This window comes from Lonchura striata, chromosome 4 (assembly GCF_046129695.1).
Source record: "Lonchura striata isolate bLonStr1 chromosome 4, bLonStr1.mat, whole genome shotgun sequence".
NCBI lineage: Eukaryota > Metazoa > Chordata > Aves > Passeriformes > Estrildidae > Lonchura > Lonchura striata.
In genome coordinates this window covers 66,189,112-66,211,859 of record NC_134606.1, presented here as the reverse complement: position 1 = coordinate 66,211,859, position 22,748 = coordinate 66,189,112, and the positions used below count along the sequence as shown (strand labels likewise).

At 42.9% G+C, this 22,748-nt stretch overlaps 1 protein-coding gene across 3 annotated transcripts; it reads left to right on the top strand.

Annotated features, from left to right (window-relative positions):
* The first annotated feature begins 752 nt into the window (after window positions 1-752).
* Window positions 753-20,822, top strand: KLHL8 (kelch like family member 8). 3 transcript variants are annotated; one of them, XM_021526484.2, is made up of 10 exons: window positions 753-823; window positions 6,959-7,267; window positions 10,157-10,705; window positions 12,829-13,015; window positions 13,700-13,843; window positions 15,099-15,210; window positions 16,841-17,009; window positions 17,506-17,665; window positions 18,635-18,836; window positions 19,239-20,822. In XM_021526484.2, the coding sequence occupies exons 2-10, from the start codon at window positions 7,061-7,063 to the stop codon at window positions 19,360-19,362; spliced, it is 1,854 nt and encodes a 617-aa protein (XP_021382159.1). In that variant the 5' UTR covers window positions 753-823; window positions 6,959-7,060; the 3' UTR covers window positions 19,363-20,822. The 3 variants fall into 3 exon arrangements, with proteins under 3 accessions (XP_021382159.1, XP_077639158.1, XP_021382160.1); XM_021526485.1 differs by having other exon boundaries at window positions 775-823; window positions 7,021-7,267; XM_077783032.1 differs by lacking the exon at window positions 19,239-20,822 and having other exon boundaries at window positions 18,635-19,232.
* The last annotated feature ends 1,926 nt before the right edge of the window (window positions 20,823-22,748 follow it).

Here is a 22,748-nt window from a genome sequence, read left to right as displayed (position 1 = left end):
ACATATACATATATACATATATATATATAATGATATATATACACATATATATATACAATACACACTTTGTGAAAAATGCATATTTTATGATTGGCTTTTTGCAAATATTACAATGATTATTACATGTGTAACGTTAGAAACTTATGCTGTATTAATTCTCTTAAGTAGTGTGCTAAATATAGTTTTAGGTACCAACATAATGTTAAAATAGAGACCATGTATGTGGAGCGAGGGTTTTTTTTAGGAATGAGATACTTGCTTCGAGGAACACCTAAATCTTCCAAGAGAAGAGGAATTTATGGATTTCTTATCAGAAGAAGCTAATTTCTTCAGGCCTTGCTCCACTCGAAGACGCCAGGGGATTAAAGGAAACAGTTGACATACAACAGACAGAGTTCTTGTTTTAACTAGAATTATGTGTAACCATGAAGGATGTATGAATATGCAACAAGTGTATTGGTTTAAGGGTGATTCCTTTTTTCACAAGTCGTGCTTTTCGTGGCTTAGTGTCCGAGAGCATCCGGGCGTCCGTAATTCTTTGCTCTTTATTGTCTCGTAATTGTCCTAACTCTAAACTTTATTACTCTAATTGTATTATCATTTTTACAACCATTTTATTATCATTAAACTTTTAAAAACCAAGCGAGTGCCGTTTTTTCCAGCCCGTTTCCCGCAGACCCCACGGAAGGACAGCCCCGCGCTCCCTGAGGGGCGGCAGCGCGGGAAGCGCCGCCCGCCGCGCCCCCCGGCGCATGCGCGCCGCGCGCCCCCTGGCGGGCGGCGGGGGCTCCGCCGGACCGCGGCGGCGGCGGGGGCAGCGCAGGTGAGCGGGGCGGGCACCGGGCGGGCGCGGCGCGGTTCACCCCGGCTCTCCCTCCGCACCTCCCGTTCCCCGGCCGCCGGAGGGCTCCGGCACACCCCGCGCTCTTCCCCCGCCCTCGCACCGCCATGGCGGCCCCCCGCCCTTACGTAACGCGCCTGTGCCCTCAGGTCCGGCTCGCTGTTCCCGGGAGCTCGGCCGTGGTCTCGCCCTCCTCGCAGCGCCGCCGAGGGCTCCGAGCCCCGGCACCCCGCCGAGGGCGGGACGGGCCGGAGCCGTGCCCGGCAGGGCCGCGGGGCCGGCCCGGCTCCGTGCTCGCCCGCGGTGGGAGCCGCGCAGCCCGATGGAGTGCCGGTGCGGGGGAATTGGGGCGGAATCGCTGCAAATGCTTCCCGGGGCTGGGCTGCGCTTGGGGGGCGCAGCGGCGGCGCCGTGCCCGCGCTCGGCACCGCGGGGCTGGTGCTGCCCTGGTGCGGCAGCCGTACCGTCCGAGACGGAGATACATGGGAATGAAAAATTAACTGAGCCGGGACTCCGCGCGTTTCAAGCTGCTCCGTGCGGGGACCACAGCCAAAGGTGGTGCCTTAGTCAGCTCACTACGGGCAGCTCGTAAAGGATAACGAGTAGTCACTTAGCTTAACCCAGAACAAATATTTGTGTTTAAAAAAAAACAAAACAAAACAACAAAAAAACAGCAAGAAATCGCCCATTGCTTGCTGCTGGGGAGAGCCTCAGGAGTTCTAGCTTCTTCTCCTCCCTTCTCAAATAAATAAGAATTTAGATGTCACAGCTCCCCCAGCTCTTGGAACTGCCTGCTCGGCTTTTCTTCCTCCTTTGGTAGGTTCCCTCTTCCCACCTCCACTCAAGACAATTGCTTACTGGCTACTGGGAAGTGTATCTGTGTTTCCTCCTTTGCTTTAGTCATTCCTGTATATCATACACTTGTCAACATTACAAAACTCGGAGAAACCTGGCTTTCTGTGATGTTTGCAAAGGCTTCCTCAAGGATAATCAAGAAACAAATCACACTGTGGAGAAGTACCACAACAAGTAAAATAGTTCATCAAGTGTTGTGAAAACCACAACAAACGTGTCTCATATGTCTTTGCTGGAAATAGAGGTTAAGCTGCAAAAGGTTCAGCCACCTTCAAGCAATGTGGTCTGAGGTTTTTGAGTTAGTTTGGGCTGAGTCCCCTGTAATCTGTGCAAACTCTTGTGCTGTGAAAGAAGTGTGACTGCGTTGTTGCCTGGCAAGGTTGTGCATGGGGGTGCAGTGTGCTCATAATTTCATTTATTTTTTTAATTGTTAGTGGGATGTCAGGAGCCTGGCATTCAGTTTTCTAGTTGGCTGTTTATTTGTAAAGACAAATGTAATCAGTGTGGTCACACGAAGACAGGGTCATTGAGTAATGACTGCCAGTAATTTGGTGCAAGGCAGCATAGCACCACATTAGCCAGTGCTTTAGTTCTTCCCCAGCACATTTCAACAAACAGATTTTTGTAATAATAATTTCCTACAGTGGTTGTAGCATCTTGGTTATGAAGCCTTTTGTCTTGTATTACATCTGCCGTCTCTTGATTTCAGATTTTGAAGGAGCCTTGCAGCTCTGGGACAAAAGGAAGGTGATACTGCTTTATGGTTTGAGCTGTTTGTCTTGTGAATCTCAGCTCTAAATGAGAGAATATGATGATAGTTGGCAGCTGAGGCAGAGAGTCCTGGGAGGAAGGGACTGATGTCTGCATGTGAAGCATTGTTTGACTACATTTCTGGAATGCTCTAGTGGATACCAGGCATTGATTTACATATCCAGGATAAAGGAAGCTGCCAAATGACTTAGAAATAATTTTACTCTCTGTTAATACTTCCTGGGAATGGCTGAACTAAATGCTACTGTAAAGACTATTAAACTATTGTTATTTTTAATATAGTCTATCAGAGAAGACCATAGTGCCTCTCCTTGGCAAGGGACTGTTCTGTCCTCTTGTGAATGTAGTAGGCTAGTTAAATTTTCTGCCTATGCATCAGCACTTCACTACTCTTCTATTGTACTGATTTTCAGTGGTTTTTATTTTGTGTTCCATTTCTTGGGCCTTCCCAAGTTTATGTTGTATGAATAATCCACACCTTAGTTACCCCTGTATCTGCAGAGCAAGAGTCCTGCTTTGCTGTTTTTTGACTTCTGAGTGATTTTGTTGGTTGTTCTGAAGTAAAAGTGAAGCATAAATAAATCATGGCATATGAGGGTTTTGGGGTTTTCTTATGATGCAAAATTGAACAAAATTGTCAACTTGTCATTCTATAAATCCCAGGAGACAGGTGGCCTTTCTGGTGTTTCATGGAAACTGGGTTTAAACCTCAGGAGAACTTCACTGAGCACTGAATCAAAGTGAGCTGGGAAGAAGCTGTCTCAAAACAGCATAAAGGAACAGCCAGGGAGAATTATTTCCAAAACGAAATTTCATCTATGTTTTTTATGTTCTACAAAACACCTTTTCTGTTGCATTTTTCCAAGGAAGAGCAGTGCTCATTCATGGCTTGTGTGTCTGCAGCACCTGATGGAATTTTCGTTATACAAATTTAGGAGAGATGGTGCTAGCTACACCCATTTCACTGTTGCTGAGTTATCTGTGTGACAAGTAAAACAAAACAATAATGTCACTTATTTTGCTGCAAAGAACCTTTGAAATGTTGAAAGGATTTAGCAACTGTAAGTTACTGTTGCCTAAGAAACTTTCCTATGTGTTTCTACAAAAGCGATCCTGGTGGTTTTAAACAAGCTGAACCAGTTAGTTGGGTGGTTTCTTGGCGCCGTGCTAACCTGAAGCCCCCAGCTTCCCCTGCCCAGCAGAGGCACGGTCACAGTCGGCTGCGGGGTCACTCCCCTGGATCTCGAGAGTTGGGGAGCTTGCATGGAGGAGGCAATAGAGTGTTGACTCAAGGCTGGGGAAACAATCTCAGGTTTAATCCAGGCTCCGGGGAGCTCCGAATTACAAAGTGTCGAACAGCCAAAAGTACCATCGAGGCTTTTGCAACATCTTAAATACCAGGGTGGTTACAAGGGGAAGGGAATGCCCATTGACCAATGCGGGGATTTGGGGGAGCATAAGGTGAAAGGATAGACAGATACAAAAAACCAATGGGGGAAACTTGAGGGAGGGACCCCAGGCCCTCATCTGATCCCTCGATGCCCACAGTAGAAGATTCTGGAAGAATGGGATGGGGAGCCGAGTGATGGACAAGGTACCAGGGAGGGGAGAAGGGAGTGACTAAGCATTGTCACTGGGAGAAAATGGGGTGTGGAAGGGCAAACCATTACAGAACTGTTACAGAAATATAAAAACACAATACAACAACTCCCCCCTTTTTGTTTTAAAAAGGAAGGAGGAGAAACTTAATTAACAAACAAACCAAAAGTCCATTTTTTTAAAAATTGACCTGACCTAGCCCGAGAGTCCTCATCCTTTAAAGAATCTGTAGTTTCTTCTTTGACCAGCTGCTGCAACTGGTCTATTCTTTTATGGATGTCCTCAGCTTTTGATGTTAAGTTGAGGCAGTAGAGCTCTGAAAATTCTTTGCATCTGTTTGCTTGGGGCTGAGGAACAATCCATTCGGCGCTGAGATGGAATGTGCCGAGCAGGAGCAGCAGCTGCAGGATGGGGCTGAACTTGATGTTCTTGCTGGCTGGGTCCAGGTTAACAAAATCTCAAAGGAATCTTATAAATAAAAGACATTAGGATAGGGGGAGGAGTTGGGGGATTTAAAAGGTCCAGTGCCTCTTCCTCCTCCAGCAAGCTCTGGCCACCTGTGCTGTGGTCCTGGACTTGGATATTTTGGGAACGTAAGGTTTCACCTACTTGGAGGGGACCCACTTCAAACCTGAGGGTGTGGACACACAGGTGTATCCCCTTCCCCAGGTTATAATTTCATAGGGTCCCTCCCTCTCCCAGGTTTCTGGGTTTTTTACCAAGACTGGTGGACAAGCCTTCAGGTTGGTCTGACTACTTTCTAAGAAATCCCTGGTAATAGGTGGATTCAAGTTCTCATGTGTGCAGTTTAAGAAATTGATAGTAAAAAGTGCTTTAGACAACCATACTTGAGGGGATTCTACCTTTATAGCCTGTTGCTGTTGATGAAGAACTTTTTTTAGGCTCTGGTGGGTCTTCTCCACTACAGCTTGGCCTGTCAGGGAATAGGGATGTCAGTCTTGTGCTCTATTCCCCATTGTTGCAGGAAGCTCCAGAACTCCTTGGACTTGTATGCTGGGCCGTTCTCTGTTTTGATGACTTTGGGGATGGCCTGTCACTGTTGAGGCAGGATGGGAACGAAACAACTCCAGTTCAGATGGCTAGATGATGTGAACTCCAGCTACTACTTTATTTCAAATACATCACTCTTTTACAGAGAGCATTGTGCAGACTGATTTCATTAGTCTTAAAGTAGAGACATCTCACGCCATTGGTGCGCTGTGAATGGTGCATGGTGGCAGAACATATCTGTAAACAATGTGAACAGCAAGAGAGATAGAAAATTATTTCCATTCATTTTCAACTCTCTCCCAAGCTCTAGCCTGGCAGAAACTCTCATTTCTCTCTGAATTGAGAATACCCATAATGTTCAGCATGGAGAAGGCCCGCACCAGGTGATTTTGGTGTCAGAAACCTTCTCCCCCATGTGGGCTGAAGCATAGACTGCACTGGAGAAAGTATCTACAGATACATGGACATATTTGAATTTGCCAAATGACTGGATGTGCGTCACATCCATTTGCCACACTTCACAGCTTTTCAAACCCCTTGGGTTTGCGCCTGAGCTCAGGGAAGGGAGAGCATTCTGTTGGCAGCTGGGACAGGTGGCCATGATGGCCCTGGCCTGTTCACAGTTCAGATGGAACTGGCAAACCAGGCAGGATGCATTTTGATGGAAGAGCTGGTGGCTGATCTTAGCCTGACCAAACACATCTGGGAGTGGGGCCATCTGGATGGGTGTGGCAAGGGCATCAACTCTTCAATTGCCCCCGGCGATGAACCCCAGCAGGTCGGTGTGTGACCTGACGTGCATCACATAAAATGGCTGCTCTCAGTGGGAGACTGATTTTACCAATTTTGAGAGCAGCTTGTACAGTGCAATGTTGGAGACTTCCTGCGAAATTGCATTTTCTGCTCTGGACACTACATCTGCTACATAGGCTGAATCAGTGACCAAATTAAATGGTTCAGAGAACCTCTCAAAAGCTCTGATGACTGCGGCCAACTCAGCTACTTGAGGTGATCCTTCCACCTCAGTAACATCTGCTGCCAACCGCTGAGTCTGAGGATTTCTCCAAGTCACGACTGACTTGTGGGATGTAAACACTGTCAGTGCCTTTAGAGGTGTTTTGCAGATTTTAATGACAATGTAAATTTGACATACAAATTGAAAATTTTGTGGGCCAGTCGATGAATTGAAATATGATTGGTGTAGCTGTCCAATGCAAATTGCAGAGCTTCGTTTCCCTGAAGCAGATGTTCCAACATTGCTTTCGATAAATGTGAAACCAAAGGTAGTCAGTGTAAGAGCCATCCTTTTCAGTATACTCTGGAGTACCTTCCAGCACTTAAAGGTGGCTTATGAAAGACAGGGAGAGTTACTTTTTACACAGGCAGGTGGTCATGGGACAAATGGGATCACAGTTCCATCTAAAAGAGAAGAGATTTAGATTAGATGTTAGGAAGAAGTTCTTTGCTCTGAGGGGGGTGAGACACACTGGAAAATGTTTTCCAGAGAAGCTGCAGATACCCCATCCCTGTAAGTATTCAAGGCCAGGGGGATGGGGCTTTGAGGAACCTGGTCTAATGGAAGGTTGGAACTGTATAGTCTTCTAAGTTCCTTTCCAACCCAAACAATTCTATGATTCTGTGGTACATATTTGCCTTTTCTTTTTCATGTCTTTATCAATAAGTATGGACAACAAGTTCATAAATAATGGCTTTTTTTAAAGGTACCTACATAGGATTCCCCACTGTGGGTCTCTTTTTTGGTCCCTTCACCTCTAACCTTCCCCAAGTAAGATCATAGGTAGTATTATAATGCAGTCAAAGTGTTACGTACTAGCATTACCTAATGTCTTGTTTTCTTTTTGTGTGTCTATTTTTAAACAGGAAGATGAACAGAACTGAATTTTAGGACCTAACTCCTGATGGGCTGGATTTTATCTTGGCAGGAGTTTTTGAAGATTGATGCAGTGAGATAAGCAACAGCCAATGGCTTCAGAATCCATGGTCCCTGAGCAGGCAAAACAACATCTGATAAAGGGAAAAAGGCGGCAGCAGCAGCAGCAAACTCAGCCTTCCAGCAGTGATGGGGATGAGGATGCCTTTGTGTTTGAGGCAAATGAGGCTTGGAAGGATTTTCACAGCTCTCTTCTTCACTTCTTTGAAGCTGGAGAGCTCTGTGATGTTACACTGAAGGTGATACTTGTCACATATCCCTTGCATGTATCAGTCTTAAGATTAAGCTGCAGATAAGTGTGTTGGGAGGTGGCTGTGAATATTGGCGGGGGTGTGGAAACCACAGAATACCTCTTGGATCTGAGACATCTCTAGAGGTGATAATTTTTTTTTCCTTATTTAGGAAGTTTACAGCTTAAATTTAAACACCTAAAATATTGACAGTCTGAGAGAGGAAGTACATGACTTTGAGGTCATCCAACTTGCCTTCTCAGCAAGTTCCCACAGTTGGTCATTAATTACTGTGTGATTCCAGCTACTTGTAGCCTCTTTTTTTTCAATATACTTTCATCCCAAATTTTACCTCCATGTCTATATTTTGTGTTGTTTTGCTAGATTCTTCTCATCAAACAGGATTTCTGGAACAAATCTAACTTTCAGCATTCTTCAAAGAAAGAAAGAAAAAAAACCCAGACAGTTGTGTTCTACAGCTGATCAAAGAGTAAAGAAAGAGAGAGAGGAAGCAAATTTTATTATTTTTGCATAGCATTGCTTTAAGGCATTATTTGTAACTCAGCTGTATATTACTTACATCTTGATTACAATAAATTTGTATTTAGCATGCACAGATGTTTGTGCCAGTACCTTTGAATATTAAGTATTGCTTAGCTAAACAACTTACTAGTTCAAGATTATTATTTAAGGAATGGTGATGAAGCACAGTTCCTAAACTGAGGATGAATGACAGATGCCTTTAGGAGAAGTTGTTAGCCTGCTACTTTGACTGTTAGATATGAACAGGGAAAATCCTTGATGGATTTATGTCCCTGGTGTTACCAACCCTCCTCATCCCTTTTCTTGTTGACCTCATTCTTACCTTCCTTCCTTTCTACCTACCCTTGGAAGGGGAAAAAAAAGGCAGAAAGTCGTATTTTATAAACATAGTTCAATGCATATTCCTGCTACAGAAACTTGCCTTGGAAAAAAAGCACTTTACTAGGGCTGTAGTTTAACTTTCCCTAAGTTAGGCTTGTATTAATGCTCATTTGTATTATCTGTGTGGAGCTATTTTGGTAACTTAGGAATGTTAGATGACATGACTTGGCTTCCAGTGAAGGCTAGAGCAACCTGTGGATATATATCTTATTGTATGGCTTCCTAAATGAGGGATTTTCAAGTAACTGCTATGTACTTGAATTAGAATTTTCAGGAGGGCTTGATTTTTCTTCCTGTAGTGCTCAGGCCTCACTCATTTTGTAAGAATAATCAGATCTCTACTGGACTTTCTGCTTTTGTGTAACCTTAGTTAATGAGCAATCTAGCATTGCTTTTGTCAGACCAATTATTGTTTAAACTGCTCACTCTTAAACTATGATAGTAACTGGAGGGGAACTCTAATTTCAAAATAGCAAGAACATGCTATATAACTGGTGGAAGGTCTCCCTGCCCAAGACAGGGGGTGGAATGAGATAACCTGTAAGGTCCCTTCCAACCCAAACCATTCTGTAATTTAAAATTAAGCAGATTTGGGTAACATAGTAAAGCCACTTAATTCAAAAGAAAGGTTTAATTAGGTAGTGGGATGATGGGCAGAATTAAAGTGTCTGAAGGTAAGAATGGCCTAGGAGCTTTCCCTGGTACAGCAGACCACTGGTAGCATCTTTCTCTGTCAGTACTGTAGTTAGCTGGAGTGCTGATGGTGTAACAGTGATAAGCACTGTTTGGAGCACACAGGAAGACTCCCTCTGCTCCAAAAGTTAAATTCTGGAATTTCATCTGTTCCCCTGCTGCTGTCATATGAACAGTCTTAGAAGGCTGTTAGGAGGTGGAGAGTGGCAGATGAATACCATCTGCTTTTCTCCTGGTGGTTTGCTTTTTGTTCATTTGGTAGATCTGAATTGTTCCTTCTGGGATTATCTGAAGTAATCACACTGAACAATCCATCTTTTCCTCTTTTTAAATCTGCATACTCTTTCTTGTGTGTTTGCTTTCTGTAGTCAGCTCACTACTCACCAGGTAGGTTACACTTGTGTTGATCATACTCTTTGAAAAGGTAAGAGCATTGAATCAGAGTATTGAATCAGAGCTAAAAAAACCCCAAAATATCCTTTATAATTTACTATCTTTTTATTTTCTTAAATGCACAACAGCTCTCTGTAGTGCAGAGTGACATAAAGGCTGTAAGAAAGCACTCCTGGAATACAAATAAGATGTGGATTGTTCATTTACTACTTTTAATACTTGGATTCTTTTTTAATGTAGTGGAATTCTAGAATTTTGTACCTAAAAAGCTTATTTTACATTTTCTGACCAGAATTTTGAGAAATACCTTTTCTTTATGGGGACTACACTGTCTTTTGTGGGTAAACATTCTAAAAATAGTGAAGTGATTGGTAGCTTTTAATAACCACTGAAATAGCTGTTATTCCTATGTTTTTACACGAATTTACTTCTATAAACATCAATTCTTCAACAGTAGTAAAAGTCCAGAAATCTAAATTAAGTAGCCTAAAAATGTCCCTTTCTAATTTGCCCCGCTTAAAGTCTCTGAATACATATAAAACAAGTGTCTAATAGATGTGTCTAAGATGCATCTAGAATATTTCTAAGGACATTTCATAAGGCTTTTAAAGAAAGGCAAGTTCAGTGCATCACTGCAATTGCTTACCTGTATTACAGCTTTGCTCTACTCTCATGGCCAAGCTATTGCTCAGAATTCCTTGGGATACTTGGATATAATATCAGAAGTACAGGACGAATAGGGTTAATTTGTGTGGACAAAATACATGGAGTCCAGAATTCTTATTTCAGCTTCACTGTTCCTGCTTTCACAGCCAAAACTGACGTTCTAGCAAAACATTGTTGTTTTTTTTTTTTTTGTTTTTTGTTTTTTGTTCTTTTCTCTTTCAGGTTGGTTCAAAGCTAATCTCCTGCCACAAACTGGTGCTGGCTTGTGTTATCCCTTACTTCCGAGCCATGTTTCTTTCGGAAATGGCTGAAGCCAAGCAGAAGCTGATCGAGATCAGGGACTTTGATGGCGATGCCATCGAGGACCTGGTGAAGTTCGCGTACTCCTCGCGGCTCACGCTGACCGTGGATAACGTGCAGCCCCTCCTGTACGCCGCCTGCATCCTGCAGGTAGAACTGGTGGCAAAGGCCTGCTGTGAATACATGAAGCTGCACTTCCACCCCTCCAACTGCCTGGCAGTCAGGGCGTTTGCCGAGAGCCACAACCGCATCGACCTTATGGACATGGCCGATCAGTTTGCTTGTGAACATTTCACAGAAGTGATGGAGTGCGAGGACTTTGTGAGTGTGTCACCACAGCATCTCCATAAACTCCTGTCCTCCAGTGACCTGAATATTGAAAATGAAAAGCAAGTTTACAATGCTGCTATCAAGTGGCTGCTGGCCAACCCACAGCATCACACTATGTGGCTGGATGAGATCCTTGCACAGGTAGGGCAGACTGAGGCACCAAGTCCCTGTCTCATCACTGGTTTAGTTGTGTAATCAGCTCTTTGTACTTGGGTAGGTCTTGTACTTGGGTGAAAATGTTCTTAGGTTTTGGTGCCTTATCTGGTATTCAGGGTTGGGAGTTGGCAGTGGAAGCAAGTTAGAGTGCTTGAATATTGGGATGAAGTGATATTCTTCTGTTTCTGTAGAGAGAGGAGTACTCACTTTATGCATATGCCTGGGAGGTGGGAACCAGCAAAAAGCTGTATCTGTGGTTGAGCAGAAGTATTTTATACTGACACAAAACAGAATATAAATCCATTACTTCACTTGGCTTGCCACTCCTACAGCCTGATATGCTCACTGTCCTTGCTGTTATGTATTTGTACTTAAGAAAGGAGGCAAAGCTGTTGAGTTTTCTTACATGGCTAGGAAAGGAAACTAAGAGAGATGTGTTACATCAAGCTATGTCATAGTATTTGAGACAGCTGTGGGGAACATGTACTGGGAAGAATTTATGTACCATGTGCTGCAAGACATTCCTTGTGTCTTAGCAGGTAGGATTGACTGGGCAGTTTTAGTTGTCACTGAACTCCAACTTGATTATTTTGCATTTGGCTGAATTGATAATATTGGCATTATGAGAGTAAGGAGAGGTCCACTGTGGTACTGCTGTCACTGTCTTTGTGAATAATTTTTCACATTTCCTAGGAAAAGATCACAATGGTCTATTAGCTGTCTTCCAAAAACCTTCAGTTCTGTCTAGACTAGCATGAGGTTTTTGGTACAAAAACCCCTTCTTTATTATGATATACTTAAATTTACAGGAAATACAATTAAAGATTTTTTAAAAGAAATTTATATTTATTGCCCAGTTATGCTAGCAGATGGGATTAACAGTTGTATTCTGTTGATGGAAACCAGAGACTAGATTCAAGCAAAGAAAAAGTAAGCCCCTTCGTGTAAATATGGGCCAGAGCATATGGAGACATCAGTTGACTTGGACATTACTGCTAGCGGAAGACATGCCTGGGCTTCTAGACAGTGATTATCTGTGTCATATTCAGCCTTATGGGTTTCACTCTTCTGAATTTGAATTTGCATGACGTTCTAAATTTAACAGCCTGGAGTTCTTACCATGTCACTAACCTTAGGAGCCTGTCAGCAGGGCTACAGTGGTGCTTTAAAGTATCCTCAGGTAAGCTGGGCCAAAATAAAGGAAGAAGTGGGACTGAAAGCATAGAGGTGAGGAAGAGCATGTAGAGACACATGCTTGCTTCAAGACAAAGATGCTTGTCAGTGCTATAACAGCCCCATCCTGCTGCTTTGAGAGGCACTGGAGGTTCTGGACTTCTGCAGCATTGCTCTTGAACCAACTGAGAGCTGCTTGACAGTGTTGACTCCAAACCTTAAGAAGTCAGGTGGAAATTTGCTTCAGTTCCCTTCACTAACATCTGTCCCACCTTTGTCTCTGACTGTACTTTGTATTCTGCACTGTTTGTCTTAAAAAGAAGGATGAAAGCTTTGCTAAAATAAATGGCGTGAAGGATTTAGAGAAGGAAACAATTAGCTGTCAATATTTATTACTTATTTTTAAGCTTGAAGTCTGACAAGTCTGCCTTAAAGAAAGGTGTTACTGTACTAGCAATACCTTCTTTATAGACAATTCATGGTGACTAAGTGTTTCCTTTTTGACTTGCTAACCAAAGAAAATAAACCATTTTAGCACAAGCCCTCTTATACTGGCATAGCAGTGAGCTGAAGATTCATAGCCAACAGCAGACTAACCGGATAAAGCCCTGGTAAAGCCGCAGGTGCTGCCTGCATCACACTGGGCAGGTGCAGGTGCAGCATGGGCAGCAGCTTGCCTCTTTCCTCAGCACAGCCTGGGCCAAGGGACACTTCTCCACTGTGGCTGAAAATGCAAATGGTTGTAGGAAACATTATCACCAAAAAGAACTGTTCATATCGCTGTTGTCTGGAACAACTCTGAGAGCTGCTCTCCTTATTGAGGAGCATGGAGCTGCCAGCTGGCTGCAGAGCTGCTGGCTGCTGCATGTGCAGCGCTGCATGGTGGCACTCAGCAGTTCAGCCACTTTCTCCAACTGTGTTCATTTCTGTGTCAGGTACGGCTGCCTCTCTTGCCCATTTGTTTCCTTATGGGTGTTGTGGCAAAGGAAGAGATTGTCAAGCAGAATCTAAAATGTAGGGATTTGCTGGATGAAGCAAGGAACTACCACCTTCACCTGAGCAGCAGGGCAGTGCCTGACTTTGAGTACTCCATTCGCACAACACCAAGGAAGCAGACTGCTGGTAATTAAATGTGTGTCTGGTTACCCAATAGGGAGTGGTGTGGAGAAAAAGCAGCACATTGTACAGGTGTCTTGATATCAAGCAGGTATAGCTTGATATTGAAGGTTGTTCATGACTTAATACAAAATTGGGAAAGCCATTATGTACTTCTGGTATTTGGGTAATGTGCTGCAGTTTCCTAGCAGAACTTTAGCAGTCATTTTCTTTCTTTAAAGCATTAATAATTTATCCGTATTAGCTCTATCTGTATTAAAGCCAGAGCTGTTATGTATGTTATGACCAGGCAATCTGTTCAAAGCTGTACTGAAAACAGTGGACACTTATCTTTTGGTATTGAAGGTTGAGCTAACTTTTAAAGTCTTTGACTAACATACACCAAAAGTGAGTGATGAATGTTGATTGCACATCATAATTTCTCCATCATTATATTTAACAAACAATGAATTTATCTCCTTAAGCCAAATCACAAAAAGCATATTTAAAATAGGCATTGTTTTTACAAGAGTATAGATAGCTTATTGCTGTAGCAGTATGTCAAGCAAAGGCCAAAATCCAGTACTCAGTTATGAAGTGAAGTGAAATACAACTTCCCCCAAATTATGTAATTTTCAGTTTGCTCTGCTATAAAACTCTTCTTGCCCATCCTCCTGCTAGTTCTCTGGAAACCTGTTTTGTGTTCTCCAGGTGTGCTGTTCTGTGTCGGTGGCAGAGGTGGATCAGGTGACCCCTTCCGCAGCATCGAGTGTTACTCCATCAGTAAGAACAGCTGGTTCTTTGGCCCTGAAATGAACAGCCGGAGGAGGCACGTGGGTGTGATCTCTGTGGGAGGTCAGTAGCCCTATTCAAGCAACCCCAGGCAAAGGTCACTTGTTTGCTCCTTTTGCTGAGTTGGTACTTTTAGTAGCTGTTCAAGAAGTAAACTAATTGCTTAATTGTTGGCTAGTCTTCAGTTTGAAGGAGTGTTGGGTCCTAAGCCAATCTGAGACTGTGCTTATGGAATAAAACATTACTGCAAACTGACAGAGTTGTGTTGTTCAGATTTGGGAAGAGACTTTATTGAGTCCTTTCTGTACTTTAAATGGAGCTTACCAGAAAGATGAAGACATGCTTTTTAGTGGAGCCTGTTGTAATAGGACAAGAGGTAAATAAGAGAGGGTAGATTTAAACGAGGTATCAGGTAGAAGTTTTTTACAGTGAGGTTGGTGAAAACCTGGAACATGTTGCTCAGAGAGGTGGTAAATGTCCCATCTCTGGAAGTGTTCAAGGTCAGACTGGATGGTGCTATAAGCAGCCTGAAAATGAAAATGTCCCTGTTCATTGCAGAGGGTCTGGAGTAGATGACCTCTAAAGGTTCCTCCCAGCCCAACTGAACTGTGTATAGCTTCTGGCCATAAACAGGTGATTTACTTTTTTAAAATCCATTTATAAAGAAATGGCCTTACACAGCAATCACCCAGAATTTGCTAGTACTCGTACTGGCTCCCTTCCTACTTAAGTCCATCCTGGAAAGTTATTAAGACCATAACTCTTCCAAGAGCAGACCTAGCTTTATTTTTGGGTCTCCATCTTCTGGAAACAGATCTGTGCAGTCCAGAGCAGCTTAGCACAAATAATGTAGCTTTCTCTTGTACTTAGCAGCCTCTCATTGCTGCAGCAGAACAGAGATAATTTTTCTTCATAATAAACCTAGAGGGACTGGTACATGTGTCTGAACTGATTTGACCTACAGTACTTAAGTTATGGGAAGGTATTTAGTTTACATAATCTCAAACTTTGTATAAAAGTACACATTAGAATAGATTCCTGGTTGAGTACAGCATATAAAACTCTGATACTGAAAACATTTTAAAACTTTAACCTTTATTTGACCTCTTTGTTTACATAATCTCAAGCTTTGTATAAAAGTTCACATTAGAACAGATTCCTGGTTGACCACAGCATATAAAACTCTGTTACTGAAAACATTTTAAAACTTTAACCTTTACTTGACCTCTTTGTCTCCACATAGGCAAGGATATTCTATAAATGAAAACTGAAATGTTGCCAAGCAATCTCTGTTTTTAAAAGATGTCTGTGTGTTCAGGTAAAGTCTACGCAGTAGGTGGACATGATGGAAATGAACACTTAGGAAGCATGGAAGTGTTTGATCCTCTCACAAACAAGTGGATGATGAAGGCATCAATGAACACAAAGAGGTATATGTGTGCCACACTCCACATCCTAGTTTGTGGTGTACCATTTCTTGCTGATGCTGAACAACATCCTGTCTGTCCTGCTTTTTGGGGGGCTTTACAAACTATTCTGTTTCTAGGAATTTCTTTCCCCTATTTTGGAGCTTTATGCTATGAATGTATCACCCTTCGGTTCTTTTTTTTGGAGGAGCTGGCTTCTGGACCAGGGACATCTTCTACTCCAGCTATGCTTGCAGTCTGGTATCCAGGGCCTTTCTGGTGTGCCCAGTAAACAACTTGGAACTGATGAACTGGTTCTGTGGGGGTTTTGCTCTTTTTAGGAATGAGTGAGATAACTGCCAGCATAACATGAGAAGTGAAATACTTAATAGTGAAAATAAAAAAAGTGAAATACTACACCAGGAAACAAATGGCTGTCTATGTTTTTCACACAAAAGGCCAGAAGCACACAATCTGAAAGTCAGATTGCCTTTTTTTTTTGGCTTGACATTTAAGATTCTTTTAAGTTACTGGACTCACAGATCTGTAATACTTTTTTCTGCTGTTATTTAAATCAATGTCCCTAATTCTCCATTCTGTTGTGTTGTTTGTTGTTTTTCAAAGCATCACATATGAGTAGGAGTGAAATAATAAGTATAGTTTAAGTACAAAAGCTATTTGTAGCTGTGACCTAGTTAATATAGAAGACCCAGACTCCTAGAAGTGGCTTGCTCTACTTCCTTCATCCTGCTGCCACCCCAGGGCATAATCTCAGCAACAATCAGCCCTAGATTGCTGTGACATTTATTACTGAGTACCCAGGTAAATGAAAGGGCTGCTGTGCCTTGCCTGCCTCCTAGCTCCACTCCTCCCATTCATGGAGGTCTTGGAATATCTAGTGGAGAAAAATAGTGAAGTGGTGTCTGTGTTACCTGCTGAGGCAATTTAAGATAAGGCCAGGATATTGCCACAGTATTTGTTCTGTAGAAAGATTGTGCCTCCTTTGCTCCTGCCTTGGTATCTCTGAACCTTCCCTCTTTAATGAGACAAAAATGTTGTCAGTAATATGGTAATACACCTTGCTTGGTGATTAAAGCAGAAACTTAATGCTCACATTCTAGACCATACTTTCAATTTTATAATACTGATTGTAATCTAATATTGGTAAATTTATTAGAAACAAATCTGACAACCATTTTAACACTCAATTAAAAAACACCAGAATGGAAGAAACTGCAGTTAAATCTTGCTAGATTTCAGCTATTTAATATCTAGCACATGTTTGTCTTTTAATATGTATTGGTATCACCCCAAATCATTCTCAATTGGTAGCAGCCAGCTATACCAACAAAGTTAAAACCAGTAGGTTTTGGTTCATCTTTAGATTTAATAAAATAGAGAAATCATATCTAGGACGTTGTCATGTATCCAAGTATGTGAGCTGAGGACTTGGCCTTAGAGTTGACATTCAGTCAAAAGGACACAGGTGTGCAGAGAGCCAGTGACATGATTTACTCTAAATGTCACTTTTAAAATTTCCATTACTCTTTTCCCCCTAGTTTGAAACAGGTGCCATTCATGTACCATGGCACTTGCAGTGTGGCTTCCTGTGGTTAAGGACTTGCACTGAGGTGTTGCTGCTGTGGTTCCCTAGGAGAGGCATCGCCCTGGCGTCCTTGGGCGGCCCCATTTACGCCATCGGGGGCTTGGATGACAACACGTGCTTCAGCGACGTGGAGCGCTACGACATTGACTCCGATCGCTGGAGCACCGTGGCTTCCATGAACACTCCCCGCGGAGGCGTCGGCTCCGTAGCCCTGGTGGTGAGTCACTCCTGGGGAGCCCACCTGCTTTTCAAAGCCACAACACAAGGTCTGAAACAAAATGCAGCTGGTGGGTCTGAGCACTTCTAGTCATCAAATTCCTGTGCAAAGAGTGAAGATACTTACGATAATACTCATAGCAAGTTGAACTGTTTCAACATTATTTGACGTACTGGGAGGAGTATTGTTCTAATGACATGGATAGTGCTTCCTGTCTCACTCAGCTGACTGCTTTGTCATGGTTACTATGTTTAAAGGTACCAAATGCATGCTCTAATTCAATCCCCCTGTGCTCTGAAAAATAGCTGCAACACTACAAAACTGTTGCACTTCTTTCACCGGAAGAGATAGCATTTATGTTAGATAATTAAGTCAGTTGTTGGAATTCTTACGTGAAAGTGGATATACCACATTTTTATATAATTTTAACACTGCTTATGAAAAGCTGAATAAAGGCAACTACATCACAAATAATCTTTGTACAACTGTTTTCCAGAGCCATGTTTACGCCGTGGGTGGCAATGATGGTGTAGCATCTCTTTCCAGTGTGGAGAAATACGATCCCCACTTGGATAAGTGGATAGAAGTAAAAGAGATGGGTCAGCGAAGGGCTGGGAATGGTGTCAGTGAGCTCCATGGCTGCTTGTATGTTGTGGGTGAGTAGGGATGTAGCATTTTGTAGTGCTGCTGCTGCTGCTGCTGCCAAGTGCTTGCCTTTGGAAGAGGCTGTTGTTGCTAGAGGAACCGGGAACAGATAGAGCTGACCTGTACTTGGTGTTCTTGGGCAGGAGAAGAATGCAAGCACACCCAGGGCATGCTTAAATTAAGGTACGTTAGCAAGGAAATGAAAAGCAGCTCCTAAGCCACATTTTAGGAGAAAATTAATTGTTCAGGACAGTATGTCTTTATTAAAAAATCCTCTCAAGACTCATTATTCTTTTAGGAAAAGATTCTTAAGTTCACATGCTTTCAAACACAACTCCAGTTGTGTTCTGAGTGTAGACAACAGTAGCTTTTTTTGCATTTATTCCACAGCTTCTTGTCTTGTATGCTGGCTTGTATTTACCTGCTTTCCTGAGAGAGGAAGATGATGGTGTGCCACAGTGATAGTTTAAAAAGCTCTGACTTGTGTACTATTGTAAGTGCTTAAATAGGTTTTGAACAAAATGCTTCTCTGACAGTTTCCCCAGCAAGAGGAGTGGATCACTGAGTCTTATATGAAATTTTTCCCCCACTCAAATATTTGCCAATGCTGTAATTTGAGAACACTGCTAGAGTGTGTTTTGCATAAATTAAAATAAGTTTGAGACCATCCTTTTGCTGGTGTTAGGTTTCTTTCTCTTCCGGTTGGGAAGCTGTTTAATTATAAATACAATTAATTCAGAGAGAAAAATAATAAAATTAGACTCCTTGCAACTTGAGTAGAAGAAAATTTTTGCTCTGGGTGATGCTTGAGCAGTGAGAAGAGGGTAAGCTGTAAGATTAATTTTTAGGAGCTTGTAAAGTTGTGGTAAAGAGAGTGCTGGACAGGACCCCCTGAATGCTGAGAATGGTCTGATAATGCCAGTCTTGGATATCCCTGCAGCAGCAGTGCCAAAAGCTGACCCTGTGATGGTTGTTTGCAGGTGGCTTTGATGACAACTCGCCCCTGAGCTCGGTGGAGCGGTTTGACCCACGCTGTAACAAATGGGAATATGTGGCAGAGCTCACAACTCCAAGGGGTGGTGTTGGCATAGCGACACTGATGGGAAAAATTTTTGCAGTTGGAGGCCATAATGGCAATGTGTACCTGAATACAGTGGAAGCATTTGATCCCATAGTGAACAGGTAATTTCAAATGTTTTGTTTGTCCTAAGAAGACGAGGAAATCTGCCTGTATGAAAACACAGCGGCATAGAAACAGAGTGCAGGAGGAGCGTAGTTGTTGTTTCCTGGTAATAACTGAGTAATATCCATGGCTGTCAATGCAGGACTGCTGCTTATATCACAAGGGCAGTCTTGTAAATATTTAAGCACCTCCTTCTCCTCTGCTCCTCTCTATTCTTTGTTGTTGCCATTTCATGCAGTAACAATCTATATTCTTCTGCTTGTTTCAGTTTGATTTTGCACTAAATGGGGTGCATTTTTGTGCAGAGCGAAGAGCTAGGCAGTGTAATAGAATTTCAGGCACAGAAAATACTTTCAGTTTGCTCAGACAGGATGGGAACTTATTTTTCTTTTCTCCTGTAGGTGGGAACTCGTGGGCTCAGTGTCACACTGCAGGGCAGGGGCGGGTGTGGCCGTGTGCTCCTGTCTCAGCAGCCAGATCCGGGATGTGGGCCAAGGATCCAGCAACGTTGTGGATTGCATGTGAGCTCTGCCAGCTCCTCCAAATTCCAAAGGAATGCTACGAGGGAGGCACTACAGAGCTTCTAAACACTGTGTTTTGTATGGTAGGTTAAGGAATGAATCCAGTACATTTTCTTTGTGAAAATGGTATTTTCTGCAGCTGTAAAGCTTTTGGTGGCTTTCTATCAATAGTGATACAGAAAAGCCTGTGAAAACATGGAATAAAAGTGTGACTCACAGGAACAAACTTGCCCAGAACTGCAATCATCCCATTTTTGAGAAGCTGTAATTTCAAAATCATTTGAGGCAGCTGTTGCAAGGACTCAATATTGAACTGTAAATCAGGCATGTGGTAAGGAGAGCAGCAGCAGCTACTGCTGCTGAGCTTCCCCCAGCAGCCCTGCTCCATGTTCTCTGGAGGACTGGAGTGCCATTTCATTTAACTTATTTTCTGGAATGGAGTCTTAAATGTTTCCCAGTTGTACAAGAGCTTCGTAACAGAAGGTGTCTCTAGTTTTAGAAGTAACAACATCTCTGATTTACACTGAGATAACTGAGGCAGAGAAGTTCACTGCTTACCTCTCAAGGGAATGCTGGCAGCAGTGGAAATTGCAGGGATTCTGTATGAAAACTGTCTTTAAAGTACTTTCTTAAGCTTATAAACCTGTTATAAAGCTGGAAAGATTCTTGACCTGAATTTAGCCACTGGAATACTGCCATTCTCTAGTCTTCCATAAAATTTGTAGTTACTACCCCCTTTCCAAAGGAGAGTTTCTGTTGAGAGGCCCTTCCTGAAGTAACTAGTATAATTTGTCCTATTTTGAGATTATAGTGTGTGAAAATGTAGGCTTCAGCCATTTTTATAGAAAAATGAAATGGATAATAAAATTTGTGGTATTCTGTAAAACTTTTTATGTGCAACTCTAGAAGACTTGACCAAATTCAGTATCCAGAAGCAGCTCTGGTAACATTCTCAAGTTACTTGCTCTTTTAAGGGAGCAGATAAATAACCTCAAAACCTTAAATGAACCAAAGAGAGTCAGCAAGAAAGATAATTGGGAATAAATCAGTACTTCCATCAAAAATTGAGATAGCAATGTAAAAACCCTGCATACAAAGATGTCTTGTTATGCCATTACAAACCCTGAATCCCGAGTAAAGTCCTGCAGGAAAGACTGCAGATTCCTGTTCCTGCATCACCTTGAACAGACCAACAACTGACAATCCTTTGTGACCAAAGTTTCACAATTACCAGGTTGTTCCAAATGCCCAGGGAGAGCAGTAAACTTCTCTGTATTCAAGACCTGGAAGTGGCAGGACAGCAGGAGTGAGGAGGCACAGTCGTGTTTTTCTGTTAAGTTGCCATCATTTGGCTTTCCTGACTAAAATGGCTTTACACTTTGGTGCACTATTTGCACCCAGGGACAAATGGAATGGTACTGTAAATAATGAAATAGTGCAATAAAGCATTTGTACTTCAAACCATCTCATTTGTTGTATGTCTGGAACATACTGATGCTGGGAAACATTACAGCACCGAGTTTTTCTTGGTTTTTGCAGTGAATATTTCTCAGCAGGAAGCTTCTGTTAGCAGAGAATCCTGCATTGCCGCCACGGGCTTCACCACCCTGCTGAGGGGTGGAAAGGAGGGATAAAGGTTCCCTCTGGGACCAAATGGGTGTCCTGGCTAACATAAACCCTGAGTTTACTAAATGGCCCTGACTGTGTGTAGTGGTTTTGCGTGGGAGGCACTCACAGAAGTGATGTAAAGAGAAAGCTGATAGGCCTCTGTGAACACTCACGTGAAAAAATGAAACATCACAGAAAATCTCTCTTTTCTGGTCAGCAAAGAGGTAATGGGGCTGGGTTGGGTGGCCCCTGCCGCAGGCCAGACACCCTTCCAAACCAAAACCACTACACTGTGAAACCAGGTAGCCTGGCAGTGCAGGTTGCCAGCTGATGCATTTCTCCTCTTGGTGGGAAGGTGTGGCACCTGTGGGTGCAGCCTGTGGGTGACTCCTGCATGTTGACCACACTGACCACATCACCTGCCAGGCACCAAAGGGAGACATGTTCAGCAGGGAAATCAGGTTACAGCAAAAGATGTGGGATTCTCTGCCGTGTGGGAAGAGCTGGAAGTCAAATGGTACTAGCTCTGCACAGGATCCTAAAACAGGCATCTCATTTTTATTTCAGTGCATACCCCCACCCCAACACTCCTGGAGGTGTATCCATCCCTAAGGACTGGCAAAAAAACTGCAAAGCAGGTTTACAAGGAACAACTCTGTTCCCAGAACAGTGGCATCCCACATGGTTGATCTTGGATGGTATCACAGCTAAATACATTCTGTACAGAACTGGTTTTAGAATCTCTTTTGCTGGAAATGTGCTAATGAGGACAAAGTATAACAAATAAAAATACAGAATTACTGTGATGACAAACTGCAGTGACCTACCTGCACATAAAACTGTTGTGGTTTAACACCTGTCCTGGCAAGTTGACAGTGATGACAAAAGAATATCCCCCCCCACTCCATGCTGAGGGACAGAGCAGCCACACATTGGTAGGAGGCCCTACCCCCCACACCTTATTTATTTATGTTCAAAGAAGATTGTGGTCCGTTTGGTTATTCTTTCCCAGCTTCAAATACTATTTAATACTCCTCTTTCCCAACGGAATCTCATTTCTAGTAGAGTCTTTCTGGCAGCAAAACTCTTTGGATTTGACATCCTGCTAAAATACTTAGCTAAGAACAGAAAATTTTAGAAGACAAAGCACATGATATTTGCATTTTTAAAAATATAAACCAAATACATGCATGCACTTCTATCAGAAAGATTGCAATCTTCCCTCCTGTTTGAACACCAGCTGGGAAAATTATTTCAACTAGAAATGCCTGCCTGCAGAGGGGGATGCAGCCCTGTGGAATACCAGGCCTACCCTGGCAGAAACCTCCATGCATGGGAGAAGCAGCAGGAGGGAACAATGACCCCAGCTAGGAGGGATACCCTGCCTTTCTCCAGGATCTTTCAGATACAGTGGGATTTGGAGGCAGTTACTGCAGTGTCAGTGTTGGTAAACCTCATAGGGTTAACATGCTGTGCCCATACAGCAAACTAATCATGTCAGAAACAATTCATTCACCAAAACCAAGGAAACCTCACCTGTGATCTTACACAAACCACAGGCAAGAGTCTTACAGAGCAGTGGAAAGGTAATAACAGCCGGGCTGGGAGCAGATTTGGAAACCAGCACTTGGGTGAGCAGCCTCTTTCTCACTGCATTCAAGGCTGAGCAGTAGTGATGCAGACAGTCCAGCAGTTCTAAGGCTATTGAGGCACCAGATTCTATGAGAGCATTTTGCTGCCATGAACTTTTTGTGTGCAGTTACTTAAAATCAGGGTGGCTTC